General features: G+C 35.9%; 1 protein-coding gene across 2 annotated transcripts in view; it reads right to left on the reverse strand.

Moving 5' to 3' along the window:
- The window catches only part of MAN1A1 (mannosidase alpha class 1A member 1), a 151,706-nt gene that overhangs the window by 91,182 nt on the left and 36,963 nt on the right, over nt 1-23,561 (reverse strand). For both annotated transcript variants that reach the window (XM_072965804.1, XM_072965803.1), the window contains exons 3-5: nt 21,970-22,066; nt 19,537-19,652; nt 8,643-8,723 (exon numbers count right to left, since the gene is read on the reverse strand). In XM_072965804.1, coding sequence (XP_072821905.1) covers nt 8,643-8,723; nt 19,537-19,652; nt 21,970-22,066 — 294 coding nt within the window. The remainder of the gene's footprint in view (nt 1-8,642; nt 8,724-19,536; nt 19,653-21,969; nt 22,067-23,561) is intronic.

The following is a 23,561-nucleotide window of genomic DNA, read 5'->3' on the forward strand; positions in this document are numbered from 1 at the left end:
ATACGGTAGTTTATGCTGTCAACTTTACTGTATGAAACTTGGGAAGTTGCAGGAGAAGCCTAGCATAGGAGGTGTTTCCTGGAGAAGCAAAATTCTGTAGACAAGTCCTGGAGGAGTAGGTTTTTACTTGAAAAGTTAATGCAGAAACGTACTCCTATCCCAAGGCACAGCTCTCTACTTTCTACCACAGGATGGATGTCTTTTCCTAGTGGTGCAGAACTGACTCCAGTTTGGGGGATCCTCTCTTCTCACAGATTCTTATCTTCTGCTACTCCCAGCTGCATCGTAACCTGGGTCTATTCTCACTGATGTGAACTTGTAGTCCACTTACTATGTGCAAAGTGCTACGCTCACCTAAAAGGGGGATACAAATATTTCATTAAGAAGTTAATTTTCTGAGTTTCCCTCTTCTTTGGGCCCCAAGCCCTCTTGTTTGGTCTACCACATTAATCAATCAGATGGAAATCTATACCAGCTTCTGGCATTTATACATTAGCCATAAATAAGTTTTGGAGCTGGAATTATTAGGAAACTGTAGAACTATTTTCATGAATTACTGAGATAAAGTTCTTACAGCTAATACAACTTCTGTGCTTCTAAAAACAATTATAAACACAGGACAGAGGTTTATACAGAGGGAGACACATATAGCAAATCTGAGTTAAGGAGTACGTATGATTTCTAATTCACTTTGAGACAAAAAAGATAGTAATTTCATTTGACTAAAACGTATATTATTTTAGAATCAATTCCATATACTCCCAGATCCCTTTTTCCCAATCAAAAAATTTAATATGCAGCAGTTATAACTCATTAACCATGGAAACTTAATTATAAATTTAAGCAAAATCACTAGAATCTAATATCACTTTAAGTTAAACCTTTTTAAATAAGAATTTATCTATTTAGCTTATTGTATTCATTCCTTTTATAAAAATTTCAATAGTGAATGCTGAATAGTAAATTAATATCTAACATATATGTAAGGATCAATCTAAACCTCTAAGAAATAATAGGGCCAAACATATTAATACAAAATAACATAAAGAAACAATCAACATCATTTAATTAATATGATTAAAATTGTTTCTTTCTAGAAAATTAGCATAAATATATCATCAAACCATTTAGAAAGTTTTAGCTGGATAGTTTCCTCAAATTAATTCTACATTGTAGAATCTCTTTCCCATTTACCTTTTATAATTTCTTCTTAGGTTTAAAATTTCACAAAATGTTCAGATGTAAATTCTATTTTAAAAATTCAAAATAAACAAACTACCATATTTAGTAATGATTTCAATTTGGATTAGTCTCTAGCTCACTGGTTTTCAAAACTCTTTTGGAGAACCGGTATATGCAGAACAGATGAAAAGATGTTCTGCCAGGATTAGTGCAGAGAGGGCTGCGGTGGGGAATAGGGTGGATTTGTAGAGGGGGTTATAGAGGAGGTTAGAGATCCTGTATATTTGCAATGACCTTTCTGCATTCTCTTTGAACCCACACTCTACCTCAAGCCTTCCTGGACAGCTGTCTATTTGTTATCAGTGTTAAGATTTTACTTAGAAGGTATTGGAGAAATTTTCTACTGGAGTTTTAAAAAATAAAGGTCACAGGAAACCTCATGAAGGTTTAGTCAACAAGCACTTAACTATTTTCTAGTGCCAGGCATGCAGTGCTAAGTAAAGGGATTAAAAAAAAAAAGAAAACCATTTGCAGCAACATGGACGCTCCTAGAGAATGTCATTCTAAGTGAAGTAAGCCAAAAAGAGAAAGAAAAATACCATATGAGATCACTCATATGTGGAATCTAAAGACTCATGGACAGAGAATACAGACTTGTGGTTACCAGGGGGGTAGAGGGTGGGAAGGGATAGACTGGGATTTCAAAATTGTAGAATAGATAAACAAGATTACACTGTATAGCACAGGGAAATATACACAAAATGTTATGATAAATCACAGAGAAAAAAATGTGACAATGAGTGTGTATATGTCCATGAATGACTGAAAAATTGTGCTGAACACTGGAATTTGACACAACATTGTAAAATGATTATAAATCAATAAAAAATGTTAAAAATAAATAAATGCAAAAAACAGAAAAAAAAAAGAAAAAAAGAAAAAAACAGAAGAAACTTAAACCTTACTTTAAAACTGCACAAATGCTACTGGGGAAAGTGGAGTGAGGAGGTAAGATGACCCCAGACCCATCCATATACAAGGAACTGTGACAGCAGCAACCCCAGAGAGTGCAGGGGAGGAAGCAGGTGCCTGGCTCCTCCTCGAAGGAGGAGGGGGCAGTGCAGTCAGGGGAGGGCCCCACAGAGGGGCCATATCTAGGCTGGGGGAGTTGGAAGGAGCAGGGTAAGAGCCAGTCTAGGCAGAGGGAATGTGGAAATAAAAAGCACACAGATGTCCTTGGTGTATTTTGCGGAAAAAGCCCACTGTAGTTACAGAGGAAGGTGTGTAAGGGACAAATCCAGAGAATGTAATCTGAGGCCAGATTATAAAGCTTTTGTGGACAAAGTCAAAAGACTCAACTTTTAAGGCCACAGGGGCCAGTGGAGGTTTCCAAGAAGGGCTGTGGGGCACAATACATCTTCAGCGTTCAAGTGGAGAGTGACTAACGAGGGAAGACGCTGGGAGTACAAAGGTCAGGTGTGACGGGTGTCGATCTCTAAACAGTTTTCTGATTGCTTATTATCCTGCAATACTCAAAACAAAATAAACCAAAACATAAACCTTGTTTTCATGTAGTTCAAGTTTCCCAGCTTTGGTTTATGAGAGTTACGTTTCCTCACTAACAGACAAGCTCCACAGGCAGGGATTGGAGGTGATTTTATTCTCAGGGGCATCTCAAGGCAAAGAACTGTGTCTGGTAGGTGGTAGGAATGCAAGCAACATCTACTGAACCTCTCCCAGCCGTGACCGCGTCTGTGGACGTGGCCCTCACTACTTCTCTGTGACGCGGCCCAACCTGACGAACGCCATGTCACCGTAGTTTCGCCCAGACCCACACCTGTGAGCGTTTTCCTGCTGAGGGGGCCCCTCAAACTCCTCCTCGTCAACCCCTGGTCACTTAATAGATGAATACTTAATACTACAGTTCTTCCTGTTGCCAAATTCTCTCCCAGAAAATTCATCTCAGTAAGAACATTGATGAGGAGGGAGAAGCTTGGTAAGTCCAGCCCTTTTTCTAATTTTATAATCTATTTATGTTCTTATTTTTATTATTTCTTTTTTTCTTGATTCTTTTTTCTAATTAATAAAATATAAACCTAGTTCACCACACAGTAATTTTTTTATAATATAGACATTTAGAAACATGTATTTCTCTAAGCAAAACTTCAGCTATTTGCTAAGTAGTCTATTTTAGTATTTTAGATTAATTCCCTGATCTAGTTATTTAAGGGATTATTTAAAAGTCTTCATGTGGTTTCACCATTTTAAAACATGTGTCACATACTTCCAATATTATATTTTGATTGTAACATTGTATACATACATACATATATACTATATATATATATTTACTGAAAATTTTTCATTATCTGTAGCACATAGTAAATATTGGTTAAGAATTTGATTACTTCATTTTTCTGTTTCATTGTGCCATTATTTCAATCAAGCCTCTCTTTTATAGCTGTATTACTAAAAATCTGACCTTTTTGTTTTCCAAATATGCCCTTTCTTGATCTCTCTGCTTTCTGGATTCAAACCGACTTTTTAAGAGACAATAACTAGACTACCTTCCATATATTTGAGAGAGAGGGATATATCTGAGCCCAGTGTTTACAATGTAAGCAGGATTAGAGGTGCAAAAATATTTCTGGTGGATCCAACTGTATTGTTTTTTTCTTGTTTATTCCAATTGATCACGTGTTTTATGGAAAATTTAGTCTGTATATAGGTAATATTATATGTGGGTGATTTTATGTTATCAAATTTTTAGCGTCCATCGAAGTACTAAAACTAAATGACTATTAGCTCTCTCCCCTTTTCACTCTGGCCTTCAGGAAACCTGAAGATAACTTTCTGCCCAGAGCCTCGTTGCTCTAACAGCTATTTGTTATGTGACTTTAGTATTGTCTTTACGCTGTTTTCCACAGCTCTGAATTATGTACATTTTCTTTAACTCACCTTAGCTTCCTTACAGAATAAGGCACGTGACAGACAGATGTTCTGGGAAATGACTATTCTTTTTAGTGGACTGTGGCAGACACTGAGTTTGAAAGGTAATCCCATCAGTGTATCCTAATTTTCTATGAGATTTCTAAACACTTGTATGATTATTCATCACTAAACAAACTCTACAAAGTTGATGTCCAGCCTCCTAAGCACCCACAAATGTCTGAATCCTATGACAAGAAAGAAAAGAGATCTTTCTACCATCACACTCACATGCTCAGTCTAACCTCTCTCCCCCCAACCCACAATCCTATCCCCTTCCTCCATGTCTTCCCCTTGATAGTCTTAAAATTAGTGGCATTAGCTACTTCTCTCTTTCAGTTAAGTCCTTCAGCAATCTTTTGTACTGATGTGTCTGGAGCAGTGGGTTTCTTTTGGTGGATTTGGGAAAAAGCATTCTTTTGCTACCTTCAAAATGCAGGCTATCTCGGCAGAGTAAACTGATCTAATGTAAGAATCCATGATATGTATTTCCACAGTTTTGGATCAGGTACCCTTGTTACCTTTTTTCACTGAAAGCTCATTCTTTAATCTTTTTAGCTTTTATGAGTTGACTTTTTGTTTTTCTAGTTTACATACTTAAAACATACTAATCGAGTGTTTCCATTAAGGATTAAATATCTTGGCAGTTCTAAATGGTCTCAATTTATGGAACAAAGCAGTTTTTCGAATCAGGAAAATCTTTCCCAAGCATTTCATTAAATTATCAGTTTCCATACAGTTTGTCTATTTCCCTCTGATACCCTTATTCACCATAGTGGAATTATGTCTTTTTTTTTTTATCCCCCCCCCCCAAATATCTTTTCTTCTTACTCTTCTAAAAGGGTCTCAATTTCCTGTTCAGGAATTATCTATCCTCGGTCTGCATAGGATACCGAATTCAAAGTCTGTGGAAAACTTCTTCTATCATATCCTCTCTTTCATTTCCCAAGACTGTCAAGGCGCCACATGTAACCAAAATTGCCAACTGACCTCCTTCTTCTGGGATTTTGTGTCCTTACAAGGTTAGAAAAAATAGTTCATATTTATTATTAATCCTAGGATGTCCCAGAGTGACTATTGAGCCACAGATCCTCTGTGGCAACTTGAGAGTGTTAGTTCTAACTTGTTCCTCAGCCTTCTCTAGAAGTCTGTAGCGTCACTATATTCCATTACATTCTCTTTCTGCTCAACATAGCCACTGCTTTCTGTCATAAAACAAATAATAATCCATGGTAATTTCATACATGCTACCTTCTACGTGCATCATCTTCCTTTGTGATGTCCTGTTTTGCATTTGCCAATTTTCAATATCATTTTTGCTTTGATTTTTCTTATGCTACAGTGGCATTTTCCAAAATTTTTTCTGGGAAACTATATTTGTAACTCAGTGTTAGCGGATGTTACATTAAAAACATAAGAGAGGAAGTAAGTATGGAAGACATAGGGATAAATAAAATCAGTTTCTTTTTCTGTGAATTGTGAATTTCTAAGAAAGAATGCAGGATGTAGCTTTTTCTGGATTTATTTTTAGTACGTATACAGATACAGATTTATCCTGCCATATCTCAAGAAACTAGTGAGCTGTAGAACATAATGGATAATGATATTCTAGCTACTGCTATTCACTATATCTCCAATGGGGATTTTAGTTTCCCTCGAACTTACAATAGAGCAATACTATCTCTTTATTTTTAATACTGATCATTTAGTATTTAGTATTCATCTTATTTCTACCCCATCTGTTTGTAATTCCTATGGTTGTTTGCATTTCTTATTTAGACTCTGGAAGTCTTGTGGTTTGACTTTAAAAACAAATAACATGACAAAATATTTTAACTGAGTTAGGACATTTTAAGTTTTTGAATATGTTCCTGTAAACAAAGTATTTGTCAACAAGTAACGTTTCTATTGTTCTTTTGGTAGGCTTAATTAGACAGGTAGGTAGAGTGAGTTAGATACAGTTCCATTGACATTCTTGATTATTATTCAGTGTTTCTACTTGTAATTTTCCTGAAGCATGTAACACAAATCAGTGGTATTTCCTCTTCTGTTTTTGCAATATAAATTTAAGAATCTTGAGCTTATACCAATGTGGACTTATACATTTCTGATGGTGATTTATAAGATGTTCTCAGAATACTCCTGAGCCACAGAGATGAAAAGAGAATGTTAAATTATGATGATTTAGTAGCCCCTCTGTGAGATAATTTAGGAAGATGAATTTTCCTAGACTGTCTTAGTAAATATCTTGATCCACATAAAAGTATGCAGTATAGAACTTTCTCAACAATCTGAAACCAACTAATTCATAATTTGGCCATGTTGATGTTCTTTCTATTAAATGACTGCCTAATTTTTTACTGTGATATGGAGACAAATAGCTTAGGCACAGACTTGGGGTAAAATAATTCTCCTCAATCACATTCCTGAAAGCCAGTCTCCTGAGTGCACTGGTCAAATGAAAGGCAACTGACAGTGATGAGATAACTGGAAGGAAGAAACAGGAGATGATGGTAAATAGTCTAATACTGATCATTTCTCACCTGGCAATCCCAATTTAGAGAATAAACACATTAACTGGCTGGTTATAACTATATTATTCAAAATACAGAAATACTAGGAACAACCCAACTGTGCAACATTTAGGGAATAGTTAGCAAAAACAAAGCTGAGAAGATGAATCCTTAAGAACTAAAATTAACACATATTCTACAGAAACATAGAAAAGTATATAAAAAAGGAAATACCTAAAGTAATTTTTATTAAATTAAAATAAAGAAAATCTAGATATAATAAAAACAATGTTTTGCTCAGGGATAAGGACAAAGCAAATGTACTAAAAGAATAATTATTTTCAGTGAAGGTGTTTTTGCAGTCCTTTGCTTACTAAAGTTAGCTAAGTATAGAATTTAAAAATACCCTTACAAGGTCTTAGGCAAATGATTTTACCAATAAACTATAATATCTGTAGGTATTATATTTATATAAGTATATAAATATATATGCCTATAATAAGCATACACACATATAGAAATAAACACTTACGTATAAACTTAAGGCATTGTTATGGGTGAAACAAGTATCTTAATTAAATATGATGTATATTTAGAAGAAATACATAATTGTTTCTCTTTGTACGCTCCATTACCCTATCTGAGCCCAGATACAGAATGAAGCATCCTTAATTCCTCCAAATTGTCTCACTCCCACAGAACTGATGAAGAAAGTTAAAATCAAGGTCATCTTAAGCATGCCACGTCAAAAACAGGGGGAATATGCAGGCACTGAATACTCAAAGACAAGTACTCCAAAAGCAGTTTTTTTAGTTAGAAAAAACAGTGGTTAATTTTAAGTATGAATTCTTAAAAATATGGATTCCCAGGTTTAAGGGAATAAGAGGGATAATGAGGAACAGAATTTAACACATAAACAGGACAGATATGGGGAATAGAGAAGTCATCTACGGACTTTTAAAATCTCTGAGGTAGAATAAAATCTAAGCAGAGAGAGAATGTTAAGATTGTGCAGGCTGTTTTGTTATGACTAGGAAAGTACCTGAGAGACAGAAACAAAGTAAAACAGTCTTTCTCATTAAACATTTATTGTTCTGCTTAAATCTGTCTGAAGGAGCGTAGAAATGCATGAACTACTACACCAGGTAAGCTCCACTCCTCCCCTAGCCAGAGTGCTGCGGCTAACACAAATCTGATTGATATGCAATTGAAATACAGGACTGTTCTTCCTTGATGTCAGCTTTTAACACTGTCGACATGAAAGGTGAGGCCCAGTCCAGCGACTCTTAGTGGACACTGAGGTTGTCATTCATAAAGTTGTCCAAAACCTTTCAAGAAAATAGAATCTGTGCTCTTCGTGAGCATGATACAAAAACCCCTTCTTAATCTATCAACTGAAGGCACTCCTGCTTTGCTCTGAGTAGTGGATCATTAATTAGGCCTCAACCCAGGGCAGCACTGTACACAGGGATACTGGCCTACGGGACTTCTCGCTGGGAAGCTGGGTATCTCCCTCACCCCCTCAACTTCTTAAAACACTGTAATTTTTATATCTCACTTGCCAAGCTTTCTTAACTTTAAAAACTTTTTATTAAGTGAACATTTTACTAACATTAAAATAATATTTAAAGAAACAGATTTATCCACAAGCCTGCCACTGTACTAAGCCTCTTTACTCTGTCCACAGGCATATATAATTTGTAGTTGTAATCACACCACACATAACATAACGGAGCCAGGGTTTTTTAAAGGCATTGCTAAACATTTCCTGACAACATGTTCTGCCAGACTTTCCCAGTGTGCTCATATAATTAGTAGATATTATAAGAAATTTAGTGTATGCTAGTGGCCCACTGAAATGTGAAAATTTAATGGATGCTGCAAAAGGCCTATTTTACCCAGAAAATATAATTTTAAGACACTTTATACTTCCCATATATATGCTGCTTTTCATCTTACCTCTTCTCCCGACAGATAGTAGGCTGAGAGCAGTCCACCGACAAAGCGTATATTTACTTCAAAAACAGAAACTTCAGCATTCTGTGGAAACAAAATAAAGGCAATTCACATACATATGGTAGTACACAAATGAGAAAAACATCATGATAAAGTTGCATTAAATATTTAAATTTTGTACAATCTTAAGTGTTTGCCCAGAGAAATTTATACACAAGAGCAAAAAGCCCTGTCTTTTAAGTGCCAAAAATACATGTAGATAGATAAAGTCATTTTGACTTTTAAAATAAATAATAAAAATATTTCTAAAATAAAGCTGTTTCCTCCCTCTATTCAACAGCAGATACAATATTCAATATTCTCAATGCAGGTGCAATAGACCCAGGACATTCTATTTTTCTATTTGTGTTCTTTTACTCATTTGCATGTTTTTCTTCCTGAAGGGCCATTCAGACTCTTTATACTTTGGTTGGTAGTTCAAAATTATTCTAGGATTCTTCTCATATCATGTTAAAGGAGCACAGCTAGAACGCAAACAGGGCTTGAAGGGAGGAGGGTGTAGCTCAGTGGTAGAGAGCACGCCTAGCATACATGAGGTCCTGGGTTCGATCCCTACTGCTTCCGTTAAAATAAACAAACAAACCTAATAACACCCCACCCCTCAAAAGAACAAAACAAACAGGATTTCAAGTTGGAGGAATTGGGTTCTAGCGCTGGTTCCCAAATGTTGTCTGTGGCCTAGGATGGTCACGTCTCTCTAAGAAGAAAGTTCATCTCTGCACAAAAGAGATAATAATGTGTTGCACCTTGCTAAAAAACTGCTTTTACACCATAATAGCTTGTTTATGTTATTATTACAAAGTGCTATATCCTGTGCTAATCTCTTCACATGGACTGTCTTTTTAATCCTGATACCAACCCTGTAAAATGATGACTATTCTTATGTCCATTTTACAAATGGAGAAACTGAGATTTATAGGGGTTACTTCGGCTTTTTTAAGGTCAGACAACTAATATGTGGTTGAATCAGGATTTAAACTTGAGTACTTGGATTCCTGGTCTAGGGCTCTCTTATCCTGACTTCTGTATCACCTCACATGATAATGTATCAAGTCCCATTAATAATGGCCAGAAATTGAGGCATATAATTAGTGATTATTGTCAATACTTTTTATTATTTTACAACATTTGACTACTACATGGGATTTTTCCTACATTCTGTTTAGTACGGGTAATCCACAGTAGATGTTAGGTACACTGCAAGCTTTAGTTAACTTCTTTTCTTGTTCATTGGGCCTACTCAATAATTGTTCACTTTTGTCTAAAATAAAACCATTCACTGAAATCACAGAGGCAAACAGCAAACTATACTATATGGAGTCAATATCCAGCTGATGAGCTTAGTCAAAATCATCTGAGCTATTATTTCCTTTAACAAACATTTATTGAGCAACTACTATGTGCCAGGAACTATCCTAGGTTCTAGGAACATGGCAATGAAGACTCATAAGGTCCTCAAGCTCATGGAGTCTACATTTTAGTGGGAGAAAACAATTCCAGAAGAAAAAAAAGGAGATATATTTTCATTTAATTTCTACATGCTCTCTCTAAAAAGGTATAAAGCTAAGTAACTGTTTAAGTTAAAAAACGTTTTCAAAAAATTCTTAAAAAAGGAAGATTATGAAAATTACTTAGGAAAGAGAATTATTGGGCCAGTATTAGGCAAAAGCATCATAATATAAGACTCTGGTGAGTTTGTTTAATTGTATTTCATAATCTATAACATGCACATAGTATAATTTGATTAAAAGCATTTTTATAGGTGCAATTTATCTGTGAGGTGTACCACTCTCAGTATTATATAAATATTGGTAAAAGCTTTAATATTCCACAAAATTACTGATAAGGAAAAAGGAAGGAAATTGTTAATTTATTTTGGTTCACATACCTATACTTCTTATGTCTAAAGATAACAAAGTCTAATAATAAAATCTAATAAATTTAAACCCACAAATCATACCACTCTCAATTTGTACTTGTGTTTTTCAGTTTTTAAACGTAAGAACAGTCTTCCACATTTTTGCCTACTGAAGTCTATTAAGACGATTTCATATTCTTATTCTGGCTTTCAGTCCATTCGATAGGTATTCTTTTCCTCCTAGGAAAACTTTGGATAATCAGGACTTTTATATGGACATCTGATAAAAATTATTGCAAGGTAGAAGACTGAGCCATGTCAGACACCACCCTAAAAGTATCTTCAGCAAGATGTCAGTCACCCATTGGGTATAGTTGTTCAACCAGTTATTGATCCAGCAATATATTCTAGATAGAACCTAAGTTATATTTATCTTGCTCTGTCTGTAAGATATTGGAAGATGATTTTGCCAAGTGCGCCATGCTGAAAGTCAGGTGCTTTGTCTTTTGAATTTCATGGATCTAATAGTCTGGTGAGCCTGTCCAAAAAGCACATCTGGCTTGTTAATAAATCCGTGCAATGATTGCTGTGTCCTTGTCTTTAAGAATCTTGCTCAGGAACGTCACATCATCGTTGGTCGTGCTCAGTGGTCATCATATCTACCTTCCTTTGAAAAGCAAAACTACATTTCAATTCCCAACATGTAATTTTTTCTCTTTTCTTCTTTTCAAAGTTAAATCTAAATTATTCAGAAACCTTAATTTGATAGCTCTTAACTTTCTGGGCTATATTATGTTTTAGGTCAGAAGACTGAAATTTAGACACTTTAGGTCCCTGTTTACAGATCCTTAGATGAAAAGAACTAAGCAAATAAAAACGTAAGAAATTGGTTGGCTAAACTGGGGGCGGCAGACCATAAAAACACTCCCCTAGAGCCAGGAAGAGCTGGGAGTGAAGGCTGTTTCAGAAGCCGGCAGATTGTGAGGTCCCAGCCAAGTCACATATTCTGAGACTTGGTTTTCTCATTTGTAAAAAGGGACAATGCATTCCTTACAAGAACACAAGTACTGTGAACAGTGCGTGGCACAGGTAAAGCCCTCAGTGAAGAGCTGCTGACGTCAATATTGCACAGAAGCTCAGCTTCCATTAGCTAATAAGGCCTAGCTTCCACAGGGGTTACTGGAAAATCAGACACTCCAGAATCATAATATTCTAAATTCTATAATGCAAACTGATATATCTTCTCTGACCCTCATGGGATCCATGTTTCTCAGACCCTCTTCTGAAATACAGTATCCTGACCAAACCTCCTTTTGGGCTTGATATGCTTTATGTGATACCTGGGTTTTCAAAAGTGAGTTCCTACAATCTGAGGCTTTTAGGCCATTTTTATAAACTTTTGATTCTGATTTCCATAAACTTACTAAATTCAAATGAAGATATTCATCCTATTAATATTCATGCAGGATCTTTTAAGATGTTCTAAAACTTTTCCAGTGAACTACTCTAATGACAGAAGAGGGATTAGGGCAGGGAGAGGATAATATGTAATGGACGGGGACCCCAAACAGCCTGCAACTCTAAAATCTTGTGTGACTTATCCTAACAATGTGAATTGTATAGTCTTCTTAATCTATGTTTGCTTTAAAGTGAAATTAAGTTATTTAAATCTGTAAGTAAAGTTGCATCCCAGGAATATGTCCCACTGTAGTCTGTGGCTTCTACTACACAGTTTTAGTATATACAGAGTGCCAGTTTGGAAAGTAGATCCAGAATTCTATTTAAATTGCAAACATCTGTTAATCAATATCACAATTGATGAGCAAGAGGAAGTTGGACATTTTTGGTTTAAAGGTCTCCCAACAAAACAACGTAAATTGGAGATATTGCTCTTTCATTTTTGACTTTCCTCCACCAACAGCATTTGAATCAAAGAACATACTTGACCAGAATCACACATAATATGGTATAGTGAAGTTTACATCTAAAGTCAAGAGGTGAGTATTGTGAAATCATGAAAAGACTAGGCCTCAGTACTAATCGCTCATATTGTCTTGGGTGTCTTAGACTGATAATTTCCACCTTAAGTTTGTCCCTTTCCTTAGTACTGCTGTTGTCTTGTTTACTATACCTGTATGTAAAATTATGAGATATAGGATTAAGGATGGCTAAAATGGAAAAAAGAATTTAATTCAATAAACCATTGTGTATGGCCCCCTCCCACAAGCTTTAACATCATGCTCCATCTTTCTACTGGGAAGGCACCCTTCATGAGCTCATGGGCATGAAGAATCTAACCGTATCCGGACAAGAGGGAAAGTGAACACGTCAACCTGTTTCAACCTGAGTACCTAAAAGACCAACCTTCTTCTACTAGACAAGATAGTATTTCCAATAACTCAGAGAAATTTATTAGGTTTTTTTTATAGGCAACTTATTCACCAAAATTATCTATTAAGTAACACATTTTAGTAAGTGAAATACCAGGCTTGACCATTAAAATAACAAATTTAGGTTGTGGAACAGATTCAGCCACAGCTTCTTTTTTTTTTTTTTTTTTTACATTTTTTATTGATTCATAATCATTTTACAGTGTTGTGTCAAATTCCAGTGTTCAGCACAATTTTTCAGTCATTCATGGACATATACACACTCATTGTCACATTTTTTTCTCTGTGATTTATCATAACATTTTGTGTATATTTCCCTGTGCTATACAGTGTAATCTTGTTTATCTATTCTACAATTTTGAAACCCCAGTCTATCCCTTAGCTTCTTTTTGACTGAGGAACTACAAAGGCACAAGGTTTCCTTGAAGAATGGATATATTGTTTCCTTGAACCCTCAGGTCTTACGATAATAGTTTAGAATCAAACTTGCATCGAGTTTAAGGGACTCTCCTTAATTCTTAAGATTCCACACAGCATGACAGACCTGATTGATTGCATCAAACTGAAAAAGACTTCTTGGAAAAGAAATTTTATTTTCAGAAATATCTTAATCCTATTTTGAGTGTTTGATCCCAATTCTGAGAGTTTTTTTTTTTTAAGGGTAAATTCTCTGAGCCCTGAATTCAGAGAATACTTCTTTGCTAGCTACTCCTCCAGTCTTCCTCTTAGCTTTCTACTCAATGAACTACAGGTGACGAATAAGCAAGCATTAATAACAACTGCCCAACTACAACTCAGTGCAATAGCTATGTTTAATAATAATTCTGCTACTACTAATAAATAATAACTCTGCTCTGCTACTAACACATGTGATAACTATGCGTTCCCTGGAAACAACACAGGACTTGTCATTCATCAAAGACAGGTAACTGCCTATGAGCTCTGCCTATGTTTAGGCTTAGCGTACACATTGATTTAAAAATGGTACTTCAGAGTGTGTGTTGTACTAACATTTTGAGGATTAAAACTCCTTTTAACAGATTAAATCACAATATTAAACAGTGTAGCTTAGAATAACCTATGTCTTAGCAATTTTTAATTTCATATTTAAGTAACATGATAAACCTCTTCAGATGAACAAAGTGCAAGTTCTCTGGGCCACAAAGTTAGGCAAATCACCATCTTCTCTCTGTCAATAGGTTGGTTTTACTATGCAGGTCCAGGGAGCCATCAAGTAGAAGTCCAGTCCATCAGTAATTACAATCAGAGGGAACAGCTCAGTATCCTTAGAGCTAAAACCCAAATCATCACCCTTGGCAGACTCCAACTAGCATTCAAAGGGAAAATACTACATAATTCCATTGGACAGGATAATTAACTTAGTTATCTGCACCATCAGGTTGCAATGCTGCTCTAAAGCAGACCTTTTGCAAGAACAATACTAAGGCAAAAGTCACTTCTTTCATGCTCCTTGGCATGGAGCTCTGGACTAAGCCAAGAACTCACTTAGGCATTTGAGGAGATCCAAAGTCACTTCTTGAGGTCAATTTACATCCCTTGGATAGGGAATCCTACAGCTTATTTTTCTAAAAAGTAGGATGGCACTCCAATTGGATGAGACAGTAAACAGGATCTTAAAAAAGTAAATTTAGTTTTGCCACCAACACCTCTGTTATCTAAAACATACAGTGTTCATTACAATCAAAAGCACAATCCAGGCACTTGCCAAAGATCAGTCTCATTGTGTTCCTAGTGTCTGGAGCAAGCTCACCATCTATCCCTTGTCACTCTCAAAGCTCAGCCTCTCATACGGAGATATCAGTTTACCTCAATGAAGAAAAATGCTTAATGATAATTTTAATATAGCTTTAGCTATCTTATCTGGAGAAAATTTCTACATATTCTATAAAATGTATCACGGAAGGTAGTTTCCAACATTTCTCGTGTAAGAATCTAGGTAATTAATACTATTTTTAAGTGACAGTAAAGAGGAGAAAGTTTGGGACTGAATTTGGAAACACCCGAATATGAAATTTTTGATCATTTGTCCTTATATTAATGATCTTCCTGTATCAGAAGCTACCACAAATCTGTTCCAGAAGTAAGTTAGGTAAAAACAAGTAGATCAATTGCACTTGACTCCACATCATTTCTAACTATATAAAAAAATGACACAATACAGCTACCTTTGCACCCTGTCAGCTTGTCTTCTAGCTGAGTTTGTCAGGAAGCAGGTCAAGATAACAACTTCTCAATCATTTAATTCGTATGTATTGAATACCTACAGAACAACGTACCCTAATGAGTACATTAATTGATGTTAAGATTACATGCCTAACCTTGGAAGACTCAAATTCTCTGGCTGCCTATGTATTTCTCAACTCTGTACTTCCTCTCCAATAAAAACAGGGTCGTTGAGTTAGTCAGACCTTGTTCAAATCACAGCTCTTAATTGGTGTATGATTTTGGGCCAATTAGTTAACTACCTCTTCATCTATAAAAATAAGGAAAATACCACTTAACCTGTATTGTCATCACAAAGACTAAACCAGATAATCTATGAAAAAAATCACCTAGCATAATAGTTGGCATCAGTACTCCGTAAACAGTAATTTCCTTTGTCCTTTCTTCATTCCTTAAAAAAACCTGGCCCTAGCTAGGCAATCTGACTACTTTTCCTGTTGGACTGTAAACTCCATGTGGGTAAGTACCTGACAATAAAAAGGTATTTAGTGAATAATTAATACATGCATGAGTTAATGAATGAGTAATGAATAACCAAGGATCTGTTTTATTAGAGTCTTTGTCCTACGATTACTTTGAATTAAAACCAGAAAACTCATCCACTGGAGTCTACTTTTAGAATTTTCTGCCCAAACTTATGTGCCCCTACAGATACTTGAAATAAATACAAAGCTCCACCTGAAGCCATTGCTCCTACACATTATCCCAGTGATTTGTTTTACACCAGTTATTAAACCCATTTGAACTTTGTACTACCAAGTATGCAAATTCAATCAACTTGCTATGCCTTAATTAAAAGAAAATGAGTTTTAGTTAATGACAGTGGGAGCCAATAAAAAACATTTACTTTACACCTTTAAGTGATGCAAATTGAGTATTTCACATATAAACAAATTTATTCTTGATGGTAAGATTTGCTAATAGGAGCACCACAGGATAAACCAACTCTTAACAACAATGGTTCTATTTCAGTTTCATTCTTATTTTTCCCTTGCAATAAATTTAGATGCATTAATTTTTTTTTTGCAATACCCTCTCACTGTCAATTAAAATACTTTATCAGGAAAAAGTGTTAATTGGAAAACAAGCAATAATTTACCCACAATGAAATGATACTACATATTATCCATAAAAATGTTTTCTCTGTCTTTGCTTAAGTTTTTCCAATTTTCCCTTCCTCCAGATAAATGGAAAAATTTTTTCAGTGTTTTCAGAAGGAAAACTGTGTAATCGTTGACATAATCACTTGAATCTCTGGGTAGAATGAGTGAATGTAAGACATATTCTCATATGGGAGATACTAAAATCAATTGGAAAACTGTAAGATGAAGAACTTTAAAATGATTATAAGAGTAAATCAGTGTAGCTGTCCTGAATTTATATTTGTTATTAATTTTAATATGGAGAGTACTATCATTTGGATGTTATTGATAAACTTTTATATTTTAAAGGAAAATATGGCAATATCCAAAGAGAAAACTGCAAGAAATGTTTTAAGATCTCTCACATTAGGAAGAATCTAATAAACAGAAATTTGAGACCTGTGACTACGACTTTTAAAAGTATATTTTAGAGGGTATAGCCCAAGATGATCAATAATAGTTCTAAAATGGTATTTTACACATCTGTCAACTAATTGATAAAAATCTTATAAAAATACAAAAATACAATTTTAAATAAACGAGGAAACAAAGCTCAGTATCTTAGCAATCACTCAACAGCAGTCCAATCCCTTTATCTTACAAGTAATGAAGCCAAAGAATTTGCTCCTCTTCTTTCTACACAGTCTGATATCCCCTATTAGGTTCCCACTGCTCCCTCACAGGTCCCCACAGTCCACGGAACACATTCACGACACCTGGTCATGGTCTCAGGCCAGCCAACTGCCTTCTGTCACCCTGTTCATCACCTTGAGAGGCCTTTGTGCTTGGTCCTTTTAAATAAATGATTCGAGTTTTTCAAACTACCACTGGTCATGAAAGCAAAGAACTGTTGCAGTATTTGGGGGGCGGGGGGCAGGAGTCAGGGCAGCAAGGCTTAGTCATCAAACAAGGGACCTGGACACTATTCAGGTCTAGTGTCACTGAAGTCTACTTTCCTGTCTTTCAACATGGGATCCTGAAGGAATCTAGTTTCCATTCGCCTACCCTTCCCAGAAGAGGGGGTGGAGGAGGCAACATAGTCTCTGTTTTCTACCCTCCACACAGCAAAAGACAAGTCCATAATTACTTACTGGTGTGTAGCTGGATTTTCTTATAAATAACAAGAATTTTCTTATATATAATGAAGCAGGTCAGAGGTATTATTAAGAAAGAATAAACCCTCAAAAAGAAATAAATTTTTTCCCATTGCCTTTAATTTTTCACACTCAGTTCTATTGGTAATACCCAATGTTATCCACAGGTCATATCCAATCAAAGGGCTGTAGAACTTTAGCAAATCACCCACTCCTTGGGCCTGTCTTCTCATGTTTGAAATAAAAAGACTGAACATCTCGATCTCCAAGGTCCTTTTATACTGTAATACTGTCTCATTTACAATCTAAATTCAGTTATAAGGCAGATTAGATTCATCTGCTTGTCGGTTAAGGCAGTGCTCTCCAAAATGGGTATACACGGCAATTAATTAGGGGAGTAGGAACAAAACATTAGAACTTTTATATATTTTTTAATCCAAAAGGATAGGACAAAGACTCAGCTTTATATGCTCTTCCTGAATATTCTGAATGACACTGGTGTCTTCCCTTGGTCTGTAGAAGAATAAGAGCTCCACAAAGCAGAGGGAGCATCAGAGAAGCACTCTTGGTCCATTCTCAACTTACAGCAAGTTTCTTGTGCCTGATCGTGGGTTTTTACAGATATTATCGAATGCTTACCAGACAGACGAGAGGCTTACAAGGATTTCTGCAAAGTAATCTCAGATTAAAAATAATACCAATAATGCAAACATAAGTGAATGACTAAAACACAGCAGGGCCAACACCTTTCTTGAAACAAGCTCTTTGTCAACCTCATTACGAGGTAAAGCAATGACGATGGAATTAGATTAGCTCTGACAAGCTGTAGTCCTCCCAAATCAAAATTATCAAGATGTACTAGAAGAGTCCACTATCCTTAATTCTGAACTTTTCATTGGTGTATAATAGGCTTTGAGGTTTGTTAAAAATGATAATACATAAGTAAAATTAAAAAAAAAATATTTCCAATATATGTTGGCAAAAATTTATACTGATAAGGGTATATAATTAACATAGCTTAGCGCCTTCTTTATGGGGAAGTGGTTGCAGCTGCAACTGGATGCATGTGGAGAGTTCACATAAAGCTGCTTAATAATATTACGGCCTCAGCAACCGTTTTGTTTGGCCAAGTGGCCTGCAGGAGCCTTAAATGCAAGACTGTGCCCTTGATAACAGTCTGCAGAGTCACAAGCAAATGTCAGTTCCTAATATGACTCCTCCTTGTGGTCATCAGTGTCCTCCACCTCCTAGGCCCATCCCTTTGTGCACCTCTTAGAAAAGACCACTGCAGAGCTTACCAAAACCTAGCTCTTTTTAGTTTGAATCGACCAATTTTGTCTTAGCTTTGGAACCCCAAAGCACTCCACCCACCCTAATAAAGGCATGTGCCCCAGGTCCTGTCTCTCTGTCTGTGCTCTGCCGTGACCTCCCTGTGTTACCCTTGGAGGTGAGTCGTGTACCTTCTTGGGGCCTGTAAATAATAAACTTCTCTATTTCAATTCCTCTTGTGGTCTTCCATTGAACTGCAGCTCACCATCTGGCACCCTGTGTGCCAGTTAACAAATGTTAATTTAACAACGTCATAATAACGCACCACGGAGCACTGGAGGCACACAGACCTGTGCTAGGCTCACAGCTCTGACACACAACGAGCTGTGTGGTCTGGATAAGCCTCTGAGGCTCTGACTTCTAGTCTAGAAAGCTGTGAAAATCTTACCCGTCTCGTAATCTGTAAAGGTGTGAAAACAATACCCGTCTCACAGGGTTGTTGTGGGACTTGAACAAGAATATTTGGCACATGTAGGTCTTGATAAATATTATTTTCTTTTTCCTTATTCTTTTTTTTTTATTATTGAAGTATAATTGTTTTTCAACGTTGTGTTAGTTTCTGGTGTACAGCATAGTGATTCAGTTAATCCTTACTCTTATTGCCAAAAAAACAAAGACATATATTTGCAAAGTGAAAGAGGGCAAGTTAAGACTATAGTATGACACTATTTAAAACTGCATTATTTGTTTCTCTTAGGGTACAATAATCTGCCCCACAACAGAATTTGCCCATGTTAGCTGAGATTTAAGAACTGAATTAACAGCTTTTGCTTAACTTACCACATCAAAATTTAGATTTTCTTCAACCCATGATTTTGCCTCTTCAAATTCATCTTTCATTTCCATAATAAAAAGTGTATCCAGAGCATCTACTATTGTTGCTCCTTTGAAATTACCTGAAAATATCAGGAAAATATTTACTCAGTAAAATACTTTCGACAGATACATACATGCTAATTGACCATATCTTGGAAAGGGAGAGGGTAATAGCAAATTTATCAGTAAACAGGAATCCTGAACACGCCCTGAAATTCTTTCAGCGAAAGAAAACATAAAAGCTGCATCAAAACCAAACCAAAAATTATCACAGGCTACAGATTGGTACACTAATCTTTAGAGTCTCTTCTGAGTTGCAGAAAATAAATCCCTTAGAAATCTCATTTGTGATTGCAATCTCTAGCAAGGGAAAAAAAAACAGGCCTGAAACAAGGAGCAACACACATATTAATTTTAATGTACTTATATCAAAATGCACCTATGCAAAACTGTCTAAATATAATTAGATCTAAGATTGTCTAGTGATAGTGCTAAGAAACCACTACTCTAAAATGGAATTCTGCCCCCTCTTTGCACCCTGACAGATCCTCCCCTCCCCTCCCACCCTCCTAGCCAGTCCTGACTCTGATTTATTTTCTCTGAACTCCCTCAACAGGAAGACTTCACGTGCTCTTACACTCATTACTTTTTACTTTTATTTTAACTACTTATACGCATCTCCTTTCAGTCTGTAAACTTCCTTAGAACAGAGAAGTCATGTCTTGTTCATCTCCACAGTCCATACTAAGAATTCTAGTATGTTTTTAATGCTTAATAATAAATTAAAAACCACCACTGTATTAACAGAGAACTAAATAAACTCTCTGATAAAGATTATGGCAAAATTTACACATAACTGCTTTCTTAATGGTATGAACAACTTTCATAGAGATAAAAACAAAAATGGAGTTAAATTTTTTTAAATTATAGTAAACAATAAATTTAAGATCTCTGAGCCTGCGTGAAGTTGCTGAGTTTCTCTCTTCAATTCCTACTTTTCATCACCTATGTTAACTGGTCACTGTATCCCCAGAATACGACTTCAGAAACATCTGAAATCAGTTGAACTGCCACTACTGCAGGTTCAGGCTCTCTTCATCTCTGAAGTGTGTCACTATACTAGACCAACCAGCCTTTTCCCCACTCTTCGAGCTCTCTCTAACTGTTCTTGCAATACCCTTCTCCCTACCAGAGAGCCTACGGTTCTTCAGAACTTCGTATGAGCATCTATTGAGCTACCCAGTGCTTCGATAATTCACTGTCTACACATATGTCTTCTGCACTAGGCCATGAACTTTGCAAAGACTTGTATAGTGTCTATTAACACCAGTGCTGGAGAGAGAGCCAAACTTAAGGAAGGTCCTAAATAAGTGGAAAAGCACAGCGTGGCGATTAGGAGCAGACTCTGACCTGAGCCACACCTGGGTTCAGATCCCAGCTCAGCTAGTTAATAAGTGGCTAACACAGGGCAAGCTATTCTCTCAGCTTCATTTTTCTCATGTATAAAATGCATAAAATAATGAGGTTAAATGAGAAGATGCACAAATGGCATGTGGCACATACTGTCAGATGATACTGCTATTTGTTTTATGATTTGATACTATTTAACACCTTCAGTTGAATTATAGAAAGTCACCTTTTCTATGGTGAATTCAGAAGCATCAGAATAAGACTCCCTCCCCTTCATCCTGTTACTTACAGACAAAACTACGGGAGTTAAAACCGAATTGAGTACAGTGGGAAGGGCACTGGGTAGCTCTGTGACCTAAGGAATCCACCTACCACTTCTGATATTTAGTTTCCTCACCTCCACAATGGGAATGTTATGTAACACCCAGACAACCAATCGCAGAGGGATGCCGAGAGACCAAATGCAATAAGAGCATGCCAAAGAGGATAAACGGGAGTTCAAATAACTGGCCTAATCCATCCTCACTTTCTCTCCCACGGCACAAACAGGAGAAATTTAGAGCCAAAGTTGAGAGTCACTAAAATACAGTGAAGGTCACCACGGCTGGCTGCCTTGGCCAGCTTATGGATAAAGACACAGCTTTCACCTGACAGGAAGCAGTTAATGCAGCCAGCAAATGCTCCTCTGCTAGGTACCACATGGGAGCTAAAAATCATGATGCTGCATCCATAGCCATTAAACAAGAATCTTTGGAAGTGTGCCCCAGGCATCAGTATTTTTTCAAGGGACACAGGTGGTTCTAATGTGCAGCCAGTGCTCTGTCTGAAGGACACGCTATGCACATTCCCTGCAGACAACTCCATCAGGTGTGCAAGTTTCCTAGCAACACAGCCTGGAGGGTCACACAAACTTTCTCCATCACCCACAAGTTCAGGCGATTGAAGAGGAGTTACTGTCACTAAAGAACCAAAGTACATTCTACTCACCAAACAAACTGCTTGAATGGCCTTCTTTTGATACAGGCTTCAGTTCATTTTGCCCCCAGGCATAACGTTTATAATTATTCCAAGCATGTTTCATCATCTGAGAAAAGAAATGAAAATTGGATTATAATTTGAAGTTGGGATGTTTTTGCTTCAAAATAGAGCACATATTGAAGACCTAAAAGTTAGAACATTAAAAGTCACTGCTTAGTGAAAAGGATGATGATTAATTAAAAGTGACGGTGGTATGAATAAGCTAGAACACACACATAACACACAAATACACACCGTCCCTTTATGTTTACAAATGGAGATTTTACTTTTCTGACTCCATTTAGCCCTATTTAATATACATATCATTTTCAAAAGTCAGTTCTCAGCAACAGAAATTTAGCTTATCATAAAAGGATGAACCATTCTCACACCTATTTCATCCTCTTGACATTAAATCTGCAATAACTCTATATTTAAAGTTCATATTTTTGCATAAGGTTCTCTGTACTTAGTATATAGACAAATATCCAAGGTTACCACTTTAAACACTTTGACGTATCTTGACCAAGTCAATATGGAGAAGTATTTTTAAGTATTTATAGGAGATGGAAAAAAGAAACTCTATGGGTATAAAGAGATTTTGGAAAACTTCAGCCTATTTTAATAAAATTAATATTTAACTGTATATATATATCTGTGTATACCTATGTAACTGAAGATTGACTCTGTATATTACCATCCTAGACTCCTTGTACCAAGAATGTTTTTAAAGTCCAAAACTCCCATAAAGTAGTTGTATACATTTTAAAATGTTATTAATTTTAACAAAATTAATTTATCTACATACAGTGAAAACCAATCAATTTCTTTCGGTTCATAGACAAAGTTCTGATCTTTTGTGCTAGATATTAACTGTAGTAGAAAGTGAACGATTTTCAAGGGGAAAAATTATTCTCTAAGAGCTTATCAAAATAGTTGTATAACTACTATATAATAGTTGTGCAAATTATTTTCAGTGACTCCAAGAGTATACTGCAGATAATTATTTTTGCATACATTTTTTTAAGAAGTGTTGAGGACTCCTCAGCTGTCTAGAATTTATTCATGCCACTATTCCCAATCCATTAGAAATAGTAATTAAAATATGGACATAATTTGGAAATATTCTAATTTGGCTCCATATTTTAAAATATCTTAAAAAGCATCACATAAAGCTATAAATATTACATAAAGGCTGTTTATCACTAAAAATCTAGAGCAAAATCAATACAACTTTATTAATAAGAAAGTCTTCAAATGTCCCTGATAAATACATAGTGAACATTTTTATTTAATCAATTTGTATATTACCTTCTTTCTCACTATTATTGCTACTAATCCTAGCTATCAAAAATCTGTACTATCTGCTAGGTACTCTGCTAAATGCTCTATATTCAGTTTTGTGTTCATTTCTCATTACAACCGATGAAATGAGGTGTATTATCATTGTTTGGTAGATGAAGAAACTGAAACTCAGAAGATGAAAAAACTGAGACTCAAAATTAAGATATTTCTCCACAGCTGAGGAGCCAGGTTCCTCGCTGAGGTGGACTGGCTCCAAA

Source organism: Vicugna pacos, chromosome 8, assembly GCF_048564905.1.
Source record: "Vicugna pacos chromosome 8, VicPac4, whole genome shotgun sequence".
In the NCBI taxonomy this organism is placed as follows: Eukaryota; Metazoa; Chordata; class Mammalia; order Artiodactyla; family Camelidae; genus Vicugna; species Vicugna pacos.